This window comes from Pelodiscus sinensis, chromosome 2 (genome assembly GCF_052426305.1).
Source record: "Pelodiscus sinensis isolate ZL-2025 chromosome 2, ASM5242630v1, whole genome shotgun sequence".
Lineage (NCBI taxonomy): Eukaryota > Metazoa > Chordata > Testudines > Trionychidae > Pelodiscus > Pelodiscus sinensis.
In genome coordinates this window covers 213,536,978-213,560,657 of record NC_143053.1, presented here as the reverse complement: position 1 = coordinate 213,560,657, position 23,680 = coordinate 213,536,978, and the positions used below count along the sequence as shown (strand labels likewise).

The 23,680-nt window shown below is 38.8% G+C and overlaps 1 protein-coding gene across 2 annotated transcripts in view; it reads right to left on the bottom strand.

Annotated features, from left to right (window-relative positions):
* The window catches only part of SLC25A13 (solute carrier family 25 member 13), a 139,031-nt gene that overhangs the window by 29,804 nt on the left and 85,547 nt on the right, over positions 1-23,680 (bottom strand). For both annotated transcript variants that reach the window (XM_089776701.1, XM_075922333.2), the window contains 8 exons: positions 21,686-21,832; positions 20,224-20,362; positions 19,345-19,438; positions 19,101-19,185; positions 16,533-16,617; positions 15,976-16,134; positions 6,091-6,143; positions 5,138-5,218 (listed from right to left, as the gene is read on the bottom strand). In XM_089776701.1, coding sequence (XP_089632827.1) covers positions 5,138-5,218; positions 6,091-6,143; positions 15,976-16,134; positions 16,533-16,617; positions 19,101-19,185; positions 19,345-19,438; positions 20,224-20,362; positions 21,686-21,832 — 843 coding nt within the window. The remainder of the gene's footprint in view (positions 1-5,137; positions 5,219-6,090; positions 6,144-15,975; positions 16,135-16,532; positions 16,618-19,100; positions 19,186-19,344; positions 19,439-20,223; positions 20,363-21,685; positions 21,833-23,680) is intronic.

Below are 23,680 nucleotides of genomic sequence, written 5' to 3'. Positions count from 1 at the left end.
ACACACACACACACCCACCCACCCACCACCATTTTTTTATGCATACATGAACATGCTCTCCATGCTTTAAGAAAGAGAATTTAAACAAATGGGGCTGGGTGAAAAATTCAGTGAACTAGGAGAAAATCCAAAAATACAAGAAAAGGTGGCTTGGAATTCCTCATCTGGTCTCTAAGGAAAAATATACACCATAAACTCTCCCTCTAGTCTAAGACTTTCTGCTTCAATGGCCTCTATATAATATTATGTTACTTTATACTGCCACCACTCTAACACAACACCTAAAAACTAAGGTTGGTTGAACAATTAATTGAAAACAACTCAAATGTAACAGTTTTAAAGCACATCTGGCTTTACCAAATGGTGCCTCTAAAATCTGAGTCTTGATCTAGATATAATGTTCTGGAAGTTAATATATATATATATTATATATATATATATAGTTAAAATGTATTTATACACAGTAAGTCTCAGAAAGAGACCATATTCTTCACAGCTAAATTTAAGTTATGGAACTTTTTAATAGTTGGATCTTCCACAGCTCCTCCTTAAACCAAAAAAGTGAATGTTGGGTTTTTATATGCATGTGCAACTCCTACTGACACTAATGGAAGTTGTATGCACGTATTGATGGGAGAATAGACCTCTTAGAGTTAATCTGTTAAGAGTTCAAAAAAGTGTGCTCCATTTCCTTTCAAAGTTAATATCAGCAATCATAAAGAACACCATTATTTCTCTAACTACCTAAATACACTGTACCAGAACTTTTAGCATTAACAAGAATGAGGCTGTTCTATTTTCTCTGACACGCACATTTTTTTCCTTGGCATATTGCTCTAAGTTTCTTTTTATCCATAACCTAGATTTCTCAGCCAAATAAAATACATTGAAATGACACCTTTAGTTTCCATTAATTTATAGTTAAGACTAAAGATCTCTGGATTCTTGCAGGCAAAACATCCAAGAGGGTTGTGATTACCTGGAGAGAATACATAGCTCTCAAGGACACATCTCTGGACTCATCTTTATTATCTTCAAAAACAAAAACAATATTTTAAGTAATAATATTAAGAATTTGCAGTTGATTATTTGTCAGAACTTCCACAGAGTGTTAGTGTATTTACCTTTTATAAATTATTGCTAACTAGAATTTTGCACATTTTGAAGTGAAGCAAATCCTAAAATCCTGTAACATCTAATTTTTATGTCACATGGTAGAATTCCAGGTGTAGTATGTCTCAACTTTATTATTATAAACATAAAACTTCTATAAATATATATCTAAATCTGTCACAACAATTTAAATAAAAGCAAGTTGTATGGAAGCTGTAATTGTATCGAATTCCATTATTTAAAATCGGACACACAGATTTGTTGGGAGACAGTGCATACTTGAACACTAACGGAAGAACAATATTTTGCCTTGTAGTGCTTCTTACAAAATATCAAGCTACTGATTTATACGGGTGATTATATTAGTATATGGAAGGAGTTTAGAATATTGTATAGATGTTTATTTTAAGTCATTGTTTATTTTTCCTATTCTTGCTAATAATCCAGTGACCAACTATTCCTGTTTTTTAATATATTTGATTTTCAATACTTGAATCTCTGCCCCGTACTTCCAGGGTTAACACAAGTTATTCATTTTGTCATCACTTCATTTAAAAAGAAAGCTAATATATATGCAAGAAAGCAGAATATTCACATCTCAACGTTTTATGACACAGACATTGTTTTAAAGAAAGTCAAACTTTAAATAACAATGCAACTGGAGCGTTTACTCTGATTACGACCTGAGTGAGAGAATGATTCATATTACTGTACCCAAGCAATTGCTTAATGTCTTAACCAGTATCAGCTTTAAGTAGCTATGCACAATATGAATAACCATTTTTCAAAATAAAATTGGCCTTCTATATTTTGTTGGTCCTTTTCAGTTAATACTGTGGTATATCATTAAAGCAGGATGGCCTCAGATGCCAATAACTTTCTCTGGAACAGTTACCAATGTGAAGTAACTTGAAAGTTGGGGGAAAATGTTTTCTCCTAGAAGCTTCAAGAATATTACTACATACTATAAAAGGAGATCAGCCTCTGTCACCCTGTACCTAGCAGTAAAACTTATCCCCTTGTCATGGTTTCCGTGCAGGTAGCCACAATATTAGGCCAATTACATGGTTTTGCATTCTAAAAGTTGAGGACTTTAACTAATATTTTCTGCATAAGCTTTAAAAGATCTGAATTGCAGGCCCAAAGTACCATCGGACACTTTACTATGTCTCAGAAATGAAGATTTGTAATACTGTAAAGGACTATAAAGGATTCTCAAAATTCACAGATCAAAATAGGAGTATCAAATATGTAAAGACCACCTCTCTTCATTCCTGTCAAGCACAATGCAAATTACAGCCTTAATTATATATTAATAAGTTATAATAAACAAGCAACCGTATAACCTTATAATAGTAGGATGCCTTATAAATGAAGAAGCAGAATTTAATGCTTCTGATTCAACAGAGTGACTTATACTTCAATTCTCCTTAAATTGTATAAAATAATCTATAAAGGTTATAGTTTTCTTTTAATTGTGTTCTAGGAATTTTTTTTGTTTTCTTTTAATTTTAGACAAACTACCACTTTCATCTTCACATAATAAAAGCTATGAAACAGGCTGTTAGCTGAACTAAATAGCATGAGGTCATGAAGCAAAGATCTTTGTGCATTTTTTTTGCAGGGGAGAAAACAGTTTACAAAACAGAAAAAGGCTTGTTCAATGAAACAAGCAGCTTTGGTTACAAGTGCAAAAGTCAGCCATGTGTACTAATTCTCAGTAATTATGATGCAAGGTGAGCTCTCCAGGGACTTAAAAGTCAACGCCTAGCAATGGTTGGCCGAACAGCAGAGTGGAACTGCTCATGTGACACCAAACCCTTGAAAGCCCTTTGTATTACTAAAGGGACAAGTATATCTACAGAGCTGCTTGGTCCTTCCACTGTGCTTGGAAATGGAAAAAAAAATATTCAGGTTTATTAGATGAAAAAGTGTAGAAGTTCCTAGTTGATCAAAGAATATAGACTTAGATATAAGAGAAGGTGACCATTATTTTTAAATGTAAAAATATCACCCGTCTATAGTTGAGGTTTGAGCAAAATTAATTTTAATTAGCTGTCCTCCTCCAGGGTCAATTATGACATTCTTGGAATCCTGTGAACATCTGTAGGATAATGATTATCAATAAGCTATAACAGGTGTTTGAGATACTATATACCACTATCTATTTGCCTCCCAAATGATATTAGCAATGTTTTTTACAGATGCAGAAGACAAGGGTGGGCTTTTCCAAATAACTCACTTTCCTTCCATTCAAGTCAATAGCTAGTCATCAGTGCTAAATACAATCCGTGCTGTAAGTTTGAAGTGGAGGCACAAATATAAAAAAATGAGACCACCTGCAGGAAGACAATACAAGTCACAACCTATCTATCTGGCACTAAACGGTACCCGTAAGTGAAACACTTCAATTAAAGAAAACTCAAAGTATTCTACCACCACATCTCTTGCCAGAACTTTATGCAGAATCTCAATTATCTTTATATTTCAAATGCCAACTGGGATAATCCAACATTTACAGCATGTTTAAAAATAAGTTCCAAGCAATCTTCCTCTTAAAGATGATCCTTAGGTTACAATGAACTATTGAAAAAAAGTCTTGCTACGGAATTCTCATAAATGACAGGGTACAGTGAAAGAACCAGTGTTAGCTGCACAACATAAAAAAATTAATCTGCCAATAAAACAAATCTAGGTTAAATTAGTGTAGTTTCATGTTGAAAAGATGCACTGAATTCTCTATGACACATGCACACAACTACAATTTTTCTAAATGGGAGGAGCAAGCATTTTTGTATTCACAAGTACTTTATTGCATTTTCCCTTTGGTTATTCTCTGCTTTTATTTGGATCTTTAAAGGCCCACATTCTTTTTTTTTTCATGCTCCTAAAGTTACAGAACAAGGGGATCCTACCTGGCAGTCTACAACAGGTCAGTGATCAAACAGAAGCAGCAGTCAGACAGCAGCCAAATCCTGCCTCATCTCATGAGAATTACAGAAAGCCAGGACTTCTCAGTCTGTACTACTACATTCAAACAACTCTCCCTGAGGCTCAGATAATCGTAACGTGCTCTTTGCAAGCACATACAGCGTGAAGCTCTGCACTACTGATGTTAAAATAGAATTATTTGTTTTGTTGTTGTTCTTCAACATAATTTTCAGCAGATAAAAACTTCTTTAAAATGTGACCTCATCTGTCTTATGACAGCAGAAACTAAGTTAGATTGAAAAATATACCAACACTGCTTCTGCCCCAGTGATCAAAGCCAGTTTAAATAAACAGAGTTCTTTATCTTTAAAGTGCACTAGTCTTTGAACAAGAGTTCATTTTACTTAAAGAATTTATATTCGCTTGAACAAAATCAAATACACTAGATAAACTGAGATATAGCATGACTAGATAGAACTAAATCAAAGTGTAAAATATGGTCATTTGCAGAATGAGATGCAGGTTGTTCATTAAGATACTATTCTCTGCAAGGGAGACAGTCTTTTAGTGTATAGTGGGTTTTAAATACAGCCTACATTCAGGAATGCATTATGCAGTAGTTAACACAGCCTACGTACGTCTCCTACAAATGCAAGGAAGCATGAGTACTTTTTGCCATATGCAAAGACAGTATCACTGCAAAAAGTTAAAATTAGTGGGCGCAAGAACACATCAGGAGAAAAATGACATTGCGCAGTGGGTTCCACAATGAAATAATGCACTAATTATTAACTTCTGGAAAGGTTAGTATGAATCCTATTTAGGCCATATACTGCAGCCAATGTGGCTTTATTAAAGGAAGCAAATTTAAGATGTGAAGAATTATACAAACTCATTAAAAGATAAGAAACAGAGAAATGTTTTACCTTCCACATCAAGAACTGGACTATCTAGGGAAAAACTAAGTTGCTCTAGTAGATTCTGTCCTTGTACTGGATCTGTGGTAAAGCTGAAACCTTAGTCCACAAAATTAAATCTTATATAGTATACATAAATCTCTCCCAAATGTAGGCAATGTAAAGAAGATACTTACACAACCGCCAGCAAGAATCTCTGCTGCCAGGGGGACAGAATGATCTTTGTTCATAAATTTGTCTCTCACAAAATCATTAACCTTAAAAACAAGAATTTAGGAAAGCTGATAAATAAGGAATGAGAAGCACATACTAATTATAAATTGTGTTATTAAAAATGTAAATAAATCCAGATATTAAATAAAATCTTATATAGTATATGAAATATTTTAAATCTGGGTGTTGTACTCTTTTTCAAATAAACACAGTATTTTAAGGATATATGAAATAATCATAAGCTTCCTTAAGAGACTCCAAAATGGTAATTGAAAGCCAATGTAAAATTGGATTTCAAAATGCAATACTTTTTTACAGCAATGTTAGCTTAATGAAAAAGAAACATCACTGGCTTTTGTGTATAAACAATGCATTTTGATTACATTATAATGAGAAATTCTTTAATGCCTTCAAAATTTTCAGAAAATTTAAAATTATATGAGTTAAAAAACAAGTAATGTACATAATAAGAATACATGCAAACAGGATTCTTTCATAACAGAGTTACATTGTATGCAAGCATTATTTTATATTAAATCTAGGAATTAAACACAACTGCAGGGAAAAAAATGTTATTCCTTTATGAGAACAAACAAAACCCAGGCCTGCACTACTTCAAAACAGAGCAATAAAACTAGTGGGTTAGCGACACTTTAAACATTTTGAATTAAGCCCCCAAATGATAGGTTTAATCAGCCCGTTTTCAGAAATACAAGCATGATGCTAGTATTCCACTTGCAGTGCCCATGGTTGAGAAGTGAGCAATTGCCATTCCCTTTGGAAGTAAAACTTCATTTAACAAAAAGCATGGAATATATTCTAACACATTAAAGCACAAAAACCCTGCATCTCCCTCATTGGAAATTCAGACATAAAAATGATGGCTAAAAGCTAGAACCCCCACTCTGAAACTTACAGTAAGTTTTATGGCCTTCTCAGGGGCTACTCCCAGTAATTGTGGTAAAAGACCTGTAAACACAAAAAGAGAGCTTAAATGTATTAAATAACTTAGCATTAGCTAAACAAATCAACGGCTATATGCAAAGATCACCACACAGAAACGAGGGCAATTTTCTGCTATTATATTTAATGAGTACTTAAACATTCCATTTCAAGAACAAACTTCTCACTGCCACATGAAATCAAAGCAACTTCCTATCCATATTTTAGTTACTTTGCACTTAAACTAATATTAAATGATTTAAGAAATGTATGTACCAAGACAGGTTTACTAAAATAATACTGGATTCTGCTCTACACATCAAAATTTGTTCTGTTATTTCTTTAGGTAAAAGTTCAAGATCATTCGGCAGAGGGAAACAAATTATCTGCATTTGAAAATTAGGAAAATAAAGCATTTTGGGGACATAAAGTAACAATATAAGGTGGAAGGAGCTAAGAGGATATGAAAGAAAATAATGCAAAACAGCCAAACATGTACAACCGCATTCTTAAGTTGAGTAATTTGTCTAGAGAGGTATAACTCCCCAAAAGCTTAGACAGGGAAAGTTGTATTATTTAGCTACCACTATATGGAATTTCTGATTTCTCTGAACAGAGCTGCACTATATAGCTGGAGCTGAGAGTCACTAGTCAGCACAGCTTTATTGAGTTAAAGTGAACAATCTATTTTTGGGAAAAAAAATCTGAAATGGTTTAAAGAAGATACAGAACCTTACAGCCAGGATATGGGGAGAGAATGCTGGCTCAATGGAGCACTGCATAGTGAAAAGAGAATGCAATTTACAGCACTATTTACATACTATTTACAGGAGCAAGCCTGAAGTACTTCAGTATTTTACTAAGGATGTTAAGGAGCAGTTATCTGACTAATTGTGTAGTCGATAAGGGGAGCCGTTCTGCAGAGTTGCAACGGGAGTAGCTCCCGAAGCCAGGCAGCTCTTGTAATGCAGCGTCCACAGTGGTCCAGGACTAGCATGAACTGGGATGGCTTGGTCCCAGCTTGCGCCAGGTTCAGCAGCCCGTGTTCATGTAGTGGATGGGCGGGGGGGGGGGGGGGGGGAGAGGGGAGCAGCTCCCCGTTGGGATCCCCTTGGACAGGGGCTGCTGCTGGAACAGCCTCTGCCCATAGTGAGCCTCGGGCCGCTGCGGGCAGAGTTTGCTTCCTGGCAGCATCCCATTATCCCACAGCCTGCTGCCTCTGACAAAGGTATCAAGGGGGAGGAGAGCTGGCAGCAACGTGGTGATGGTGCTAGGGGGAGCCAGCTTTTAAGCCGTTTCCCCCCAGCACTAGCTCCTGTTTAACCCCCCCTTGCTGTCTCTCATACGGAGGCAGCAAGGGGGGGAGCGAGCAGTTGAGGACTCAACTACTCGCTTACATCCCTATAATTTACACAGTACTTTTAGATAAAATTACACTAAATCTAATATGTGCTAGTCTCATGTTTGGGTGAAGAGGCTTCAACTATAGTTATATGTTTAAGGAGACTGCCTGCCAAAGGGCTTTTTTGCCACCAAACTAGATGTTTAGATGTCAAATAGAATGAAAAATACATTAATCTGACCTATAGATATTTTTCCTGTCTTGCACCAATCCTCCATCTTTTCTGGTTGCTACTGACATTTGCTACAAATAGTATCATTTGGCTTGTTGTTTCAGAAGCAGTTGAACTATATTCTGCAGTTCAAGATAAGAATGAAAAGGACTAGTCAACCCCCCCACCTCTATTTTCAAAACAGACTCCCGAGCTGACTCTGGGCTCCCGAGCTGACTCTGTGCGCTGCTGCTCTGAAATGCTGGGTGGAGCCCGGATCAACTGGGGACTCCCTCGCTGACCCTGTGAGGAGTGCCAGCTTTGAAGAGGAAGTGCCCACTGAAGAGGAAGTGCAGCACGGAGCCTGGGGCCAGCATGGGACTGAGTCCACCACTATCCCCAGGCTCCATGCAGGCGCTTCCATTTTGAAATGCTTTTCAAAGGTGGAACGCGGAAGGGCCTATTGACTAGTTGAGTAGTCAATGGAAATTCCATCTACTGCTTGACTAGTAAATGAATCGCTAGTTAGCATCCTTAGTTCAAGGAATGGTGTCTATATATTTGCAAATGGTGTCTATGTATTACTACATGTACATTTCTCCACATAAATTAATTATATTAAAAAGAGGTAGAGTTATATTGTTGAACAGTCAAACAAACAAAAAAATTGAAATGCTGTAACTGCATGAAAAGCTTGCCCCCAAAATGGGAAAAGTTTGCAAAGGAAAATTGTCCTCACTTGGCTGAGGAATTCTAAATTTTGAAAATTTCCAATCAGTTCTAGTGGCATGTGCAACCTTAACTCTGACTTCTATGCAAATGCATTAGGATAATGATCACACAATTAATTACTCCTTTTCCAACAGGACCGCTGCGCCTCATTCAGTCAGTAGTGCAAAATGAATGGGGCTGGAAAACATACTGAATAAGACTGAAATCTAACAACCCATGCTTTATTTTGGGCCTGATTCTATTTGCAATCATCACTTTATAAACCTAAAGTAAATCTGAATTTACTCCAGCGTAAGAGTACATTTGAATTTTCCTGAATAGCAGATGGATGCACATCTCACACACTCCACCTCAAGTCCAATTAAGTCAACAGAAAAACTCCCACTGACTTTGATAGACATATGGAGAGACGAAAAATATTGGGGACAGGAACCAGTGTTAAAAGCTGAGTCCCCCAGCACAAGCTTTGCAGAGCCGCTTGCTCCTCCCGACATTGCTGCCACTTTTAGAAGCAGCAGCGTGTGTGTATGTGACTGTGGCGGGGGACTTGGGGTCCCCATGGAAAGAGGCTATTCCAGCATCCCATGGAGCAGCCTCTGTCCCCAGTGATCCTGAGCCTGCCGCAAATGGGCTGCTCCGCACTGGAACAGCATCTGTATGTGAGGAGCTCAGAGCCCACACAGACAAGGGCTGCCGCCACCCTGTGCTACTGCCTCTGTATCAGAGGCAGCAGTGCAGGAAGTCATTCCCATCCCCAGGGACTATGGAATAGTCATGTAACCGCTAAAATTTGAACCAGTTACATGCTATCTAACATCCCTATTTCACACCAGGCTTTATTTTTCTTTGTTCAGTCTCAGATAACTATAACAAACAGAAAAAACTAGGCGGGAAGACCTAGTGCTCAATCTACATAAAATGCTTGAAGCCCTTAATACAGAGTTGGCAACAGAATACTACAAACTTTCCTATTACATGATTTACACCAAACACCAGACATTATTAGAGTGGGTTTACACTATTACTTTGTACCCAAATTTGTACCCAAATGCAAATTTGTAGAAAACGAAGTTTCTATTGTAGAGATTCCATTTCATGACACATGTAAATTCAACATGGTGACCAAAAGGAGTTATTAAAGCCTATAGATGAGACATGTGATGATATTGTGGCATTGGAAATGACATCTTTGGAATTCAGAGAAAAATCAAGTCCCTCTCATTTGTGGTCAAAGATCCAAGTCTCTCCTACCATCTCAGTAGAATCATAGAATACTAGAACTGCCAGGGACCTCGAGAGATCATCAAATCCAGTCCCCTGCCTTCACAGCAGGACCAAGCACTATCTAAATCATCCCTGATAGATGTCTAGCCAACTTGTTCTTAAATATCTCCAGTGATGGAGATTCCACAATCTCCCCAAGCAATTTAATCCAGTGTTTAACCATCCTGACAGTTAGGAAGTTTTTTCCTAATGTCCAAGCTAAGCCTCCCTTGCTGCAATTTAAACCCCTGGCTTCTTGTCCTATCCTTAGAGGACAAGGAGAACAATTTTTCTTCCTTCTCCTTGTGACACCCTTTTAGCTAGTTGAAAACTGCTACATGTCCCCTCTCAGACCTCTTTTCAAAACTAAACAAGTCCAATTCTTTCAGCTTCTTCTCATAGCTCATGTTTTCTAGACCTTTAATCATTTTTTGTTGCTCTTCTCTGGACCTTCTCCAATTTCTCCACATTTTTCATAAAATATGGTGCCCAGAACAATACTCCAATTAAGGCCTAATCACTGCAGAGTAGAGCGGGAGAATGACTCCTCGTGTCTTGCTCACAATACTCCATGCATCCCAGAGTCATGTTTGCTTTTTTTTTGCAACACTGTCACACTGTTTACACACATTTAGCTTGTGGTCCACTATGACCCCATATCGCTTTCTACAGTACTCCTTCCTAGACAGTCACTTTCCCATTCCATACGTGTGAAACTGACTGTTCCTTCCTAAGTGGAGTATTTTTCATTTGTCCTTAATAAACTTCATCCTATTTACCCTCAGACCAGTTTGTCCAGATCATTCTGAATTCTGACCATAACCTCCAAAGCACTTGCAACCCCTCCCAGCTTGGTATCATCTGCAAATTTAATAAGCGTACTCTCCATGCCATCATCTAAATCGTTGATGAAGATACTGAACAGGTCCCAAAACAGAGCCCTGCGGAACTCCACTGGTTATGCCTTTCCAGCAGGATTGTGAACCATTAATAACTACCCCCTGAGAATGGATATCCAGCCAGTTATGTACCCACCTCATAGTAGCCCCAGCTAGGTAGCAGTTCCCTAGTTCATTGATAAGAAGGTCATGCAAGACCATGTCACATGCCTTACTAAAGTCTACAGCCCACTGCTTCTCCAATAGCCACAAAGCTTGATATCCTATCAAAGAAAGCTATCAGATTTGACATGATTTGTTCTTTACAAATCCATGCTGGCTATTTCCTATCACCTTATTATCTTGCAGATTTTTGCAGATGAATTCCTTTATTACTTGCTCCATTATCTTCCCTGGCACACAAGTGAAGCTGACTGGTCTGTAGTTTCCTGGGTTGTTCTTATTTCCTTTTTTATAGATGGGCACTATATTTGCCCTTTTCCAGTCTTCTGCAATCTCTCCTGACTTCCATGATTTTTCAAAGATGGTAGGTAAAGGCTCAGACACCTGCTCTATCAGCTCTTTGAGTATTTTAGGATGCATTTCAACAGGCCCTGGTGACTTGCAGACATCTAACTTTTTCAAGTAATTTTTAACGTTCTTTTTTTTTATTTTAACTTCTAAACCTATTCCATTTCCACTAGCACTCACTATGGTAGGCATCCTGTCACCATCCATCTGCTTGACGAAAGCCAAAACAAAGACGTCATGAAGCACCTCTGCCATTTCCAAGTTTCTTGTTATTGTTTCTCCCTTTTTACTGAGCAATGGGCCTACCCTGTTCTTGGTCTTCCTCTTGCTAATATATTTGTAGAACATCTTCTTGTTACTCTTTATGTCTCTAGCTAGATTTATCTCATTTTGTGCCTTTGCCTTTCTAATCTTGCCCCTGCATACCTGTTGTTTGCTTATATTCATCCTTTGTAATTTGACCTAGTTTCCACTTTTTATATAACTCCTTTTAGATCATGTAAGATCTCTTGGTTGATCCAAGGTGGTCTCCTACCATACTTTCTATCTTTCCAATGCCGTGGAATAGTTTGCTTTTGAGCCCTTAGTAATGTCCTTAATAAAGTAGAAAGGGTATTTCCGCAATGGCATAGAAGTAGTACTTACCAGTGCTCATTATAACTGATATCTAGATGCCTTTCAAGTGACACCATGCCAATTATCTATAGGACTGAATTCTCTTTAAAGTTAATGCTCTCTTTACATCCACAAGATGGTGTAATTTATCCTTATCTGAGATTGGTGGTTTAGGACATGGTATTTCTGCTCCTTTAAAAACTGGAGTGGAAATAAAAATATCTCTATTTGCTCCAGTGAATGGAAAAATGTGGTCTGTTGAAAAAAATATCCAGAATAGGGTCTGGAAGACCTAGTCACTTGTCTGGCATTACAGTATACATAGTGTCTAATGCCCAACTATCTTAATTCTGACTTGAATAATTGCTATGTTACACAGAGTTTAGACTACTGAAGTTTCCTTTGCTAACAGACATCTCTGAGTACTTCATGTTACAATAAAGCACTTCAGTTATTGAATAGTGATACACATGTGCCACTTTAACTTTAAATATTGAATTTACAGGTTACTATCAACAGTAGCATGAACTGACAGGTTGGGGTTTTTTTGTTTTGTTTTGTTCTAGTATCTACAGTGGAGGTGAGTATAATGAACTGTACATTTGTTCCTCAAATTCCGGTCATCCCTCTCAGTATCCAAACATAATTGGAACCTCTATAAACTTCCCCTCTGCTCCCAAACTTTTCCTGTGTTCTTCTTGTCATACACCTGGCATCAAGGTAGCAGCCAACAGCCACTGCAAGTGGCTAGAGGAGTTCAAAGTTTTTAAAAAAAATACCATCTATAGTCATCTTTAAAAATGGAAGAGAGTTATACCGGGACAAACTTTAAACAAAGTGTTTGTACAAAATGAAGTTTACTTAGCAAGCAAATTGCTTCTACAATGACAATGTTGCTCAAAATAACCCATGTTCTCCTCCTGTTTAATCCTGAAATGATATCATAATACTATATTTGGGACATTAATAATGTCAACCTAACTGCAAATTCACCCATTCAGCATTTACTTCAAGATAAAGAAGAAGATGAGTTGTGGTGGTGGAAGTTCATAAACGCAGTATTACTTGCCCCAAACTGGCAAATAAAGCAAGACTGGTCAATGCACAAACAATGTGACGAGCAAAACATGTTTCTCTTTCTGGAGACATAGCTGATGATTTTCCCAATTTGAAATTCCTTGTGTTAGAGTGGTTTACACAATTGCTCAGAAGAAGATATAATGGAATACTCACAGCAGCACCTTGATGCTGCCAATTTACTATTTTGGAAATGCAGGTATAGCACCTTTACACTAGGAAATTAAATTATGTTTTTCAACTATTAAGATGGGCATTTTCTAAGGTTTTGGTTTCTAGAAACCTCTAGTAAGCAGAAAATATTTGTTAGCACTCCCTACTGAATTACTATACTTACTCAAAGAACTGGTAGTAATGTAGCTATAGAAGCATTAAATCTCCATTGTGTTTAAACTACATAATCAGTGTTTTATAGAGGAGTTAGTTAACCAAAATACAGTAATTCAAAGCATACATTGCAGCAGTGCTGCTCAAACTTGTCTTGTTGCCTTCCTGTTGCCCCCAAAATGAAACCTATTTTTGCCCCTCCTCCCATTAGAACCCAGTCAAGGATTCTTCAGCAGACCAATTGGGGCTGAAGATGGAGCAGAAGGCTGAATGAGGGATGTGGAAGGAACTGGCCTATGGGTTTAGAGTGAATAAGGGCAGAGCTGGCCCATGTTTGAAAAGGGAATGAGGGCAGGATGTCACTCTGGCTGGGAGTGAAGCTGCAACTGGATGCAGTTCCCTCCTTGCCCTCCAGGGGGATTGGCCTGCGACCCACCATATGCCCACTAAATATTCCTCCATTCACCATTGGGGAACACACTTCACAATCAGAGAAGCAGTGTATTACCAGGAGAGTGTATAGCAATGCCTATTAGGAGTAACACAAGGTAGGTAAAGTAACATTTATTGGATCAACTTCTACTGGAAGACAGTATGAGCTTTCAAACTACATAGAGCTCTTCCTCAAGTCTACACCATCACTGTAAACTTATTATGGTTGTCTAATACTTTCTATTATCAAATAACGAGTAGTCCTGCAGCACCTTTGAGACTAACTATATATACATATGATTAGAAGTGGCGCTCATGATACTACATATTAGTCTGTAGCAGAGACTAACATGGTTTCACCTCAGACTTTTTCTTCTGATTGTTTTAAATTGCTCATAATTTTGTCAAGATGTAATCTTACTGTAATCTGAAATTTTCTATAGTTCATGTCTGCCTTAGGTTGAATTTCTTACAGGAAGTCTGACCGAAAGCAAGAGTTGTTTCCAGAAATGAGGTTCAGTCACTACAGTATCTAGTATGTTTATTCTAAAAAGATAGGCAAAATCAACTTCAATCCAGGTTCCACTTCCTATGAGGGCAAAATAGGAAATGAAAGACAATCTTCACTGATAGGTGTCAGCAGTGCTTTTCTTGTAAGAAAAAAAGGTGCCGGTACATCCAGAAGATAAACAATTTATTTTACCTGTGTGCTACTGCTAGAAAAACTTCCACCACATGTACCAGTTTTTTATTACCTGTGACTACCTATCCTAACTTGAGGTTACACTATTGATGTTTTTTGCTTTTTGTGTAACTACTAGACTACTGCATTCAGTTGGATTCTGAGTCACAGCCATGACTGGCAAGATAACAAGGGCTGATATAGATACAGGCAGTCCCCGGGTTACGTACAAGATAGGGACTATAGATTTGTTCTTAAGTTGAATCTGTATGTAAGTCGGAACTGGCGTCCAGATTCAGCCGCTGCTGAAACTGATCAGTTTCAACAGTGGCTGAATCTGGACGCCAGTTCTGACTTACATACAGATTCAACTTAAGAACCCCAGGCATCCCCAAGTCAGCCGCTGCTGAAACTGATCAGCAGCTGATTCCAGGAAGCCCCAGGCAGGGGCTTCCTGTAGTCAGCCACTGGTCACTTTCAGCAGCGGCTGACTTGCGGACGCCTGGGGCAGAGCAGCTGGGGTGCTGCTGGGTTGGTCCAGTAGCGCCGCCGCTCCTCGGTGCTACTGGACCAACCAAGCAGCACCCAAGCTGCTCTGCCCCAGGCGTCCCCAAGTCAGCTGCTGCTGAAACTAACCAGCAGTGGCTGAATCAGGACGCCTGGGGCAGAGCAGCTGGGGTGCTGCCGGGTTGGTCCCGTAGCGCCCAGAGCGGCGCTACGGGACCAACCGGCAGCGTCCCAGCTGCTGTACCACAGGTGCCCGGAGCAAAGCCGTGAAGCACGGGGGCAGCGGGACAGCCCAGACGCGCCGTGGCTGTCCTGCTGCCCTCGGGCTCCGCGGCTTTGCTCTGCTTTGCTCCCCGTCCCCCTGGTCTGCAGACCAGGGGGACGGGGAGCAAAGCGGCGGAACACGCGGTCAGCCCAGACGCGTCTGGGCTGTCCGCCGCCCGCGTGTTCTGCCGCTTTGCTCTGCTTTGCTCCCCGTCCTCCTGGTCTGCAGACCAGGGGGACGGGGAGCAAAGCAGAGCAAAGCCCCGGAGCACGCGGGCAGCAGACAGCCCAGACGTGTCTGGGCTGCCCGCTGCCCGCGTGTTCCGCCGCTTTGCTTCCTCTTCCTGGTCTGCTGGAGGACCAGGGAGAGGACCAGGGAGAGACCAGACTCGGGGACTGCCTGTATATAAAAGATGACAATCTGCATTCCGTGGACAACTAGTGATCAGTGAAACACGTGCTGAGGGTCCAAGAAGAGCAGGATGTTCACATGGTATTGGCTTTCCTCCTTGTTTTCAGTCAAGGAAACAGACCAGATGGGAGGGTGCAATAAAATGAAGAACAAAAGCAGATGGTTTGATTAACATTTTGTCAAAGATTACAAGACACTAGAGGGATATCAAAGCTCTTCTATTAAGTTTTCCCTGTAAGCAAATTGCTGTAGTTGCCACACCTGTTTTATGCAATTGTAGATAGGGCAGGTGGTCTATAACTTTGTGCATGGAGGGGGAAAGAGGCCTCCAAGTCAACTTCTCTATTAAGATGTACTTTTTACTATGAACAAGTTTGCAGAGCCCTAATTTAGAATAGACCTGTCTCTTAATATTAGGAGCAAAAAGTCTGACCAAAGATATTTAGACTACACAAGCATAAAACAGGCCTAGAATGTCAGCTTTTTCCTTTTTCATTCAAGTCCTAACAACAGGGACTGAGGAATTCAGGTTGGCAGAAAACATTTTTTGGTCATATATCATCACAGCACATATTTGGAAACTGACCTCTGTACAGTCCAAAGAAGCCTTCATAACGCAGCACTTTCTTAAAGCAATCAAAGCTGTTTTTGTACATAAGTTCTCCCACAAATGACCCAGTAGAGCGCTGATTTTGCATTCGAGTTTTCACCAGATCAATTGGATATACTGCAGTGGCTCCAACAGCTGCAAACATAATTTGATACGTGGAAAAGTGTTATTTTGCATACAAGGTATTGATTAACTGTACTAGATACAATATATGCTTATACCTCAGTAGTAACTTGAGTCTCTCTCATCTGCTGGTTCCATACAAGGATGTTACAATTAATTTTAATTAAACAGGTATCATCATAGTCCTTCCTCATCAGAAAACTCTCTCTTATGAAGCTAGTCTGGTGACAAACCAGGCAGAAAAAACACCAATAGATCTCTGATCACTTGCAGGTACAAAAGAAATTATACAAAAGGTTCCTCAACTCTCATAGTTATGGCTCAAAAAGAAAGATATATGAATGTGAGAGAGTGAGAGTGAGACAGAGAAAACATGAAGATTAACATTCTTCCACTTATCCATGACTAACCTCCAGCAACTGAACCCAGGGCAAACCTGTAGGCCGATTCTGCTATCTGGATGAGAACAGGGCGAGAAACATCACCTGGAGCTTTCTGCAAGGGTATGATTTGGGGTGGGGATGGGACAATAAGAAGAGTAAAAAAGAAAAAATTAGAATACATTTCACTAAAATGACTCTTATAACCAAACAGATACACGCACAGGAGAAGTGTGTAAAACCAATGGTAGATAATGCTATGTAATCCCAATTGTACGTTAGAAAAAAAAAAACCTAAAAGATAATTGAAAGTCGCAGTCCTATTTTCTATGCTATTGTAAAAATGTAACCTGCTATCATTGAAATGGAAAAGACAACACTGGGCATTCTCAACACAATTATATATCCCCAAAGTCAAACAGTGACCAAAATGCTTTATAAAGTAAGCACTAGCAGACACATCATTATGAAACACCTGGAATCAAGTCTACTTTAAAATTCCTGTGTATGTTAGTATTCAAACACAGATTAGATTTACATTTAAGAAATGGTTCATATGTTCAGAATTGTTTTCTACTAGTAGAAAGGAATTCATAGATGGTGGTAGTCCTTAAATCCTCCTTTCCCACCATTACCTTACCTAATAAGGTTGGTGGATGCTCTAAGGAATAAGACATAGTGAAATAATTTTCCATGTTTTATTTTATCAGCTTTCTGTAATGTCTTGTTATATACTCTAGTGATCTACAGAAAATAAATTTAACTTCTTTTTAGGTAATTCAAGGTAACACAGTTTGCCACAAGGTTACTGAAATTCTTTCACTCCAAGCATCAAGTAGATCAATGGTTTTCAACATTTTCAAAACATGGTAGCACTTGTAAGGGTCTGATTTATTTTGCTTACCTCCCCCAAGTCTCACCTTACTTAAAAACTACTTGACATCAGATATAGAAATACAAGCGTTACAGCATGCTATTACTGAAAAATTGCTTATCTTCTCATTTCTACCATATAATTACATTTCAGTGTATCTTATATAGAACAGCATAAATGTATCACTGTCTATATGAAATTTTAGTTTTACTGACTTTGCTATTTTTTGGGGGGGAGGGGAGGGAAGGAGGAGGCAACGTTGTAAATCTAGGCAAATATCAAGATGAGTTGATGTACCTCCAGGAATACCTCTTAAATACCACCATGGTACATGTACCCCTGGTTGAGAACCACTTAAGTATCATAAAAGTTGGATGCAGAGTGTGAAGAGGTATAGATGATAACCAGAAGGGGGGATAATTTAAATAAGCTTCTTGGGCTTTTTCTATCTTCAAGTGTTCTTTATTTTGTGTTACACTGATTTAAAGAACAGACATTTGACCCCTATTCAGAAAATTTGAGTGAATGAAGATTTTTTTCACCACTGCAGTTTTAGCTGTATTACTGCTACCTATTGTAACTTGCACTACTCAATATATTAGTGCAACACAATTACTTCTTAGTTCCTTTGCAAGACTTCCAGAAAGAGATGGCCAGCTTTAAGGAATCAGCTAATTAGGATTCATCATAGCACGCACGCGCGAGCACACGCACACACAAAAACCTGGATACTGCACTGAGGTAGTGGAAGGGAGGGAAAGGGTGTGCACACATGCGCACGTACACACACAACGAGGTCTGGCTCAAGGCCTGTTAGTCCTAAAAATGTAGCCTGCATCAATTCATTGTGGTCAAACTGGCGTCTCTGCACAGACCCAAAGCTCCAAGCAAAAAAAATTTAGTCTCGCAAGATACAAAGCTTGGTTTGCCCTAAACTATGTTTTTCTAAGACTATCTACACCCAAAACTGCATCAGTTTTAAGAAAGTTGGAAAGATCTGCAAAAATGTGATTGAACCTAAAATTCAAGGCGCCAATAAGATTAAAAAAGCGCTCCCCAGTTTGTTTTTTGCTTCACACAATGAGAAAAGATAATTTTCTGTTAAACTATAGAATAGTTCTGTGTCTTACATTTTCCCCCCACAACTTATAAACTCTTCCACACAAAAAAGTTTTACTTTTTAAAACTATGATGGCACACTAAAAATTAGGTCTCAGTTCAATATTTGCAGAATGTAAAGCACAGAAGACAATGTGCTGAAGACTTGAACACATATTTCTATGGACAACAACTGCCTTTTTCATTCAGCATTCTGCATGCCAGAATTGAAATCCATGCTGAAATTAGAAAGTCTTCTTTCCTCATTAAAAACTACTCTGAAGGAAATAATCTGGAAGGCTAAAACTTTTTTAGTAAATGAACATGCATCATCTTTTTGTAAGTGGCTAGATGATGCTTTTACACTTTTGTTTTATCATCACAATCAAATCAGTTATGCTTTGTCTTCTTAAATGGCAAAAATAAAAAACGAGCAACTGTATGGGGGGGGGGAAGGGCTGAAAAGAGAAAACTTGTTTAAAGTGAAGATTCCAATGATACACCCAGCTCTTTATGTTATAAAAGTGCAAAAGAAAGAAAACATGGCTAAGACAACAACTCAGACAACAAGAGAGGAGCTAGAGGAAGGAGTACACTAAAAGCATCATTACAGCTTCTCTCCTTACCTGTCTCTGAGCCTCAGCCAGATTGTAGGGCAGCGTTCCCTCTTCCAGAGGAGCAATTCTTTCAATGTCAGCTAGTGTCATGCGTCTGTGGAGACCAAGCAAACACTAAATTGAAATTTACATTAAACAGAGGGTTTTCAAAGAACTGTAAGTTACCTGCACTTCTAGGCAGCATGCTAGAATATCACCCCCCACTGCCCACTGGTTTTTTTTCTTAAAAAAAAAAAAAAAAGTTTCTACTTACCCCCGCGGCTCATATAAATCTGCTAACTGAAACAAGATGTCAACTTCCATTGGTGTAACCTGACCAAATTTCTGAGCTGCCAGAACAAACTCCTCTACAATAGAAGAAAAACAGCAGAGGGGAAAACTAATCAAACCAAAGCAGAACACCCCCAGCATCCCAGAGTCACTATTCATTTTAGTATTAAACTAAGATACTGCAAAAAGAGCTCCCACCACAACATGCCTATATCGTAAATATTACATCCAGTAAGGAAATAAGAGGACCTTTCTTGTCTTCAAGCTCAGTGCTGTCAGCAAGACTTAAGATTTCTGACATACAGGATCAATCAGTACTGGGTCAGAAGGGAAAAAACCAACAACAAATCCAAACACCCAGGAATATGCAGAACTTTTCATGTGTATTTGTCCTACTAGGTCACATTAATGAATCTTTGGTGTTGCAGAGGGAAATCTCTATAAAGCCAGTTAGATACAGCAGATAACATCTTGTTTCAAGCTTGTAGATCAGATTACTATGCCGCCAGTACAAGTTTATGGAATTCTTCAACTACCCTTGAAGGTCAGTTTTAATAGGCTGCCAAATTGGCAGGAGTCTTAGGAAGTTTTTGAAGATTGAATATCTTTACATTCTCTCCTCACCCAGCCCGTCGCCTACACCTATCTTCAGTTGCCTAGGACTTTCTCTTTGGCTATAACAAATGGAAAACCCGGAAGGTGGACTAAACAGGAGCATGAATGGTTGAACAATACATGACACAGAGCTGAACACAAAAGCACACATTTTGTTTGTTTGCTATTGAAGCATATAAATGAGTGCCATTCTCCCAAGCCAATACTTAAGGAAAACTTAAAAACTGCACAGAGTATTTCTACTAACCTTTAGTCACTTCCACATCTTTTCTATTTCCAGCCAGAGTACTGTAGATCTTCCTAATGAGCTCCATGTTGTTAAGGAGGGAATTAAATCCATTAAAATAGGAAAAGCTGACCTGATGGGAAGTAGTACCTCCAGCAGCCTGGAGCAGAAAGAGTCAATAAACGAAGGAAGGCGAGGAGCTATTTTAAATATTTTGCAACATTTTAGGATCAAGAAAATCATTGAATAAAATTATGAAATAACATTAGTTTGCAACAATGACAGTAGCGAGCTTTTTTTAATGCAAAATAAATAACCATATGAAAGAGTCTTATGTTACTGAAACTAATCATAACCAGAATGTAAGACTCACCCCCACCGCTAACAGCCTAAACAAATACATATGCAGGATTATAACAACATGACCAGCCGTAATTTACAGAGTTCAAGTTTCAATACTGTTTCAGTGGGACAAGTTTTATAAGTTGGGTTATTTCTACTATTGAGAAAAAATTTAAAGACTTTCAGATACACAGAAAAACGTAATGAAAATACATTTTAAAAATGATTAACCCAAACATTTCATTTCAGAATATACCATGTTGGTTAAATACAGTAAGCACATTTAATACAACATAACAAGAACAGCATTCATAACCTAGTACATTTCTGACCATGACAACTTGAGATATGATATACGAGAGAAGGGAAAAGGAAAATACAAATTTCTAAGTCATTGTTAAGCTGCATATAAAGATGCAACTCTCTGTATAAAGTCCTGAAAAATCCTCAGCCACAATAGTAGATTCAGATCTAGCCATTAGTATTGGCAAAAGTAGCTCAGAATTAAGATATGCAGCATACACTAGAATCACCTACCAAGGAAAGGAGTGGACAGTGTTGAGTGAGATACATTTAAAATCGGAAGGCAAATGCATTGGGGAGGGGAGATATACAGTATTGCACGGAATAATCCCGAATTGGTACAGAGTAAACTGGATGAACAAACAAGTCTCATATTATAATTTCTATAATATGGTTTGAAAAAGCACTTCAAAAACAGTCACTAGTGACAGCGTCCAACTTTCACTGACCAAGACACTAGACATAATTGTGAGCTGCTACTGGAAATTTAAACTTACAAAACAAACATTTCAAGAATGATTGTTCAGTCAGGGAGCAATGGCTTGTTGGAAGAGTACAATTTGCCATGATAGAACAATAAGATGGTATGATGCAGCCTGAGGTTGTCGACTATTCATAATTTGCTTGGGCTTTCCTGTGAGCAATTGATAGTAGGATCTGTGATGAGATATAGCCTGAGATGAGAGAGTCTAAGTGTGTACCTAGATAATTATGTATTGAGTGATGGACACAGACTACAAACAGAATAATAAATTTCGGGAAGGGACTGTCACCAGCTGTGTTTGCACAATGAGGCCCCAATCTTTACAACAGTACAAATAAGCTACACACAACTTACCGCTACTAGACATTCTTCTACAAATGGTGTCAACATGTGTGGCCGGATAGTGACCATAATGTCCCTGAAGTCAATGGCAGTGACTCTCCCAGCTTGAGCATTGTCTCGCTGCACAAATGCTTGTTTTGCATGTTCCAACTGTATTTCCTGAAAATGCATTAAAAAAAATATACTTTGCATTAGCTATATTTCTTGGATGTGTATGCGAAAGCTAAAATCTACAGCACACCCAACACTCTACAAAACATGTCATCCTCCCCCTTACAGGGACGGAGTTCTGCATATATTATTGCGCAACCCTCTTTATGCACAAACAAGGTCTCCACTAACATTTTTCTACATCTCTACTACAAGATCAGGGATTCGCTTCCCTCTCCAGGCTTGTCTATGCAGGGAAGAGCCCAGAGTAGCTAACACAGAATAGTTATAAACACAAATAACTATTCTGCACTAACTTCCTGTGCAGACACACTTAGCATGGAAAAGAAGTTCCACACAAGGAGTAAGCGCAGAATTAGGGCTTTAAATTCATAGCCCAACTTAGTTCTCACTAGCTTCCCTTTATTTATTGCAATTCATTTAACAAAAAAACGTGAGTTTCAAAACACCAGAAGAGGTGTGTGCCCATTGGTATGTTTCAGTGTAAACAAAGATGTCACATCAGAGCACATTTATTTGTTTACTGTTAAGTTTCACATAGGTCAATCAAATCTTTGTAAAATTATATTTATATAGGTTCTGCTCCCACAAATGATCTCTGTCAGAAGGATAATGTGAATATTCCTTCATAAGGAATCTTTATTTTAAAACAGAAGGTAATTTATTTGTATAATGCTGCACTAAAAAAGGATTTCTAAAAATCAAACTAGATGCCTAGTTTAGAACGCTTTGCATCACCACACCTTTATTGTTATTTTCAGTGCTGCCAAGCCACCATCACCTTTCAAGATATCAGCAGTAAGAGTAGAAGGATATCCATCACATGATCTACTTGATAGCAGCACTCAATGTTTTCAGAGTTTGTGATTCAAATGTACTTGGGAGAAGAGTATACACATCAAATAAGCACTCCAAAAATTACATCATCTTCTACTGTCATCTACATCCTGCTTCTCACAGCAGGCAAATTGTTTTTTTTCTATTCTGTGAAAAAGGAGAGTTACTTGTTTCCATAACTGGCGTTCTTTGAGATGTGTTGCTCATGTCCATTCTATATGAGGCACGTGTGCTTGGCACTTGTGCATGTGATATTTGTTTTCCTCTTAGCAGTATCCATAGGGGAGTAGCTCTGGCTCCCTCTGCGGTAGTGCCTGCATGGCAGTATAAGGGACGCTATCTGCTCCTCTTCTACCCTCAATTCCTTCTTGCTGGAAACTCTGGACAGCAGGGAAGGAGTGCAGGTTGTGGAATGGATATAAGCAGCATGTTCTGAACACCAGTTATAGAAAATTATTAACAGTCTTATCTTCAAGTAATTCTTCATGTCCATTCCACAGTGGGTGACTCCAAGCAACACACTCACACAGGGCTATTAAAAGTTGCTTAAAATGGTAACTGTGTAACTGCTGAAAATCGCAGTGGTTACACGGTTACACGTGTTGCAGGCTTTGCAGTTTAAAGCTTAAATAAGCTTTATACTGCAGAGTTCGCAGCAAAGCCCCTGCTGGCTCTGCTTCCGGGGAGGCAGCGAAGCTGCTGCTGCAGCAAAGCTGCCTCCTTGGGGACTGGGAAGAGTTTAACTGATAAACTAATGCTTATCAGTTAATATTATCGGTTAATCGATTAAATTCTAACGTAAGAATGGCTATACTGGGTCAGACTAAAGATCCATCTAGCTCAGTATCCAGTCTGCTGACAGCAGCCAATGCCAAATACCCCAGAGGGAGTAAACACAACAGGTAATCATCTCGTGATCCCTCTCCTGTCATTCATTTCCAGAGAAACAGAGGCTAGGGACACCATTTCTACCCATCCTGGCTAATAGCCATTGACAGA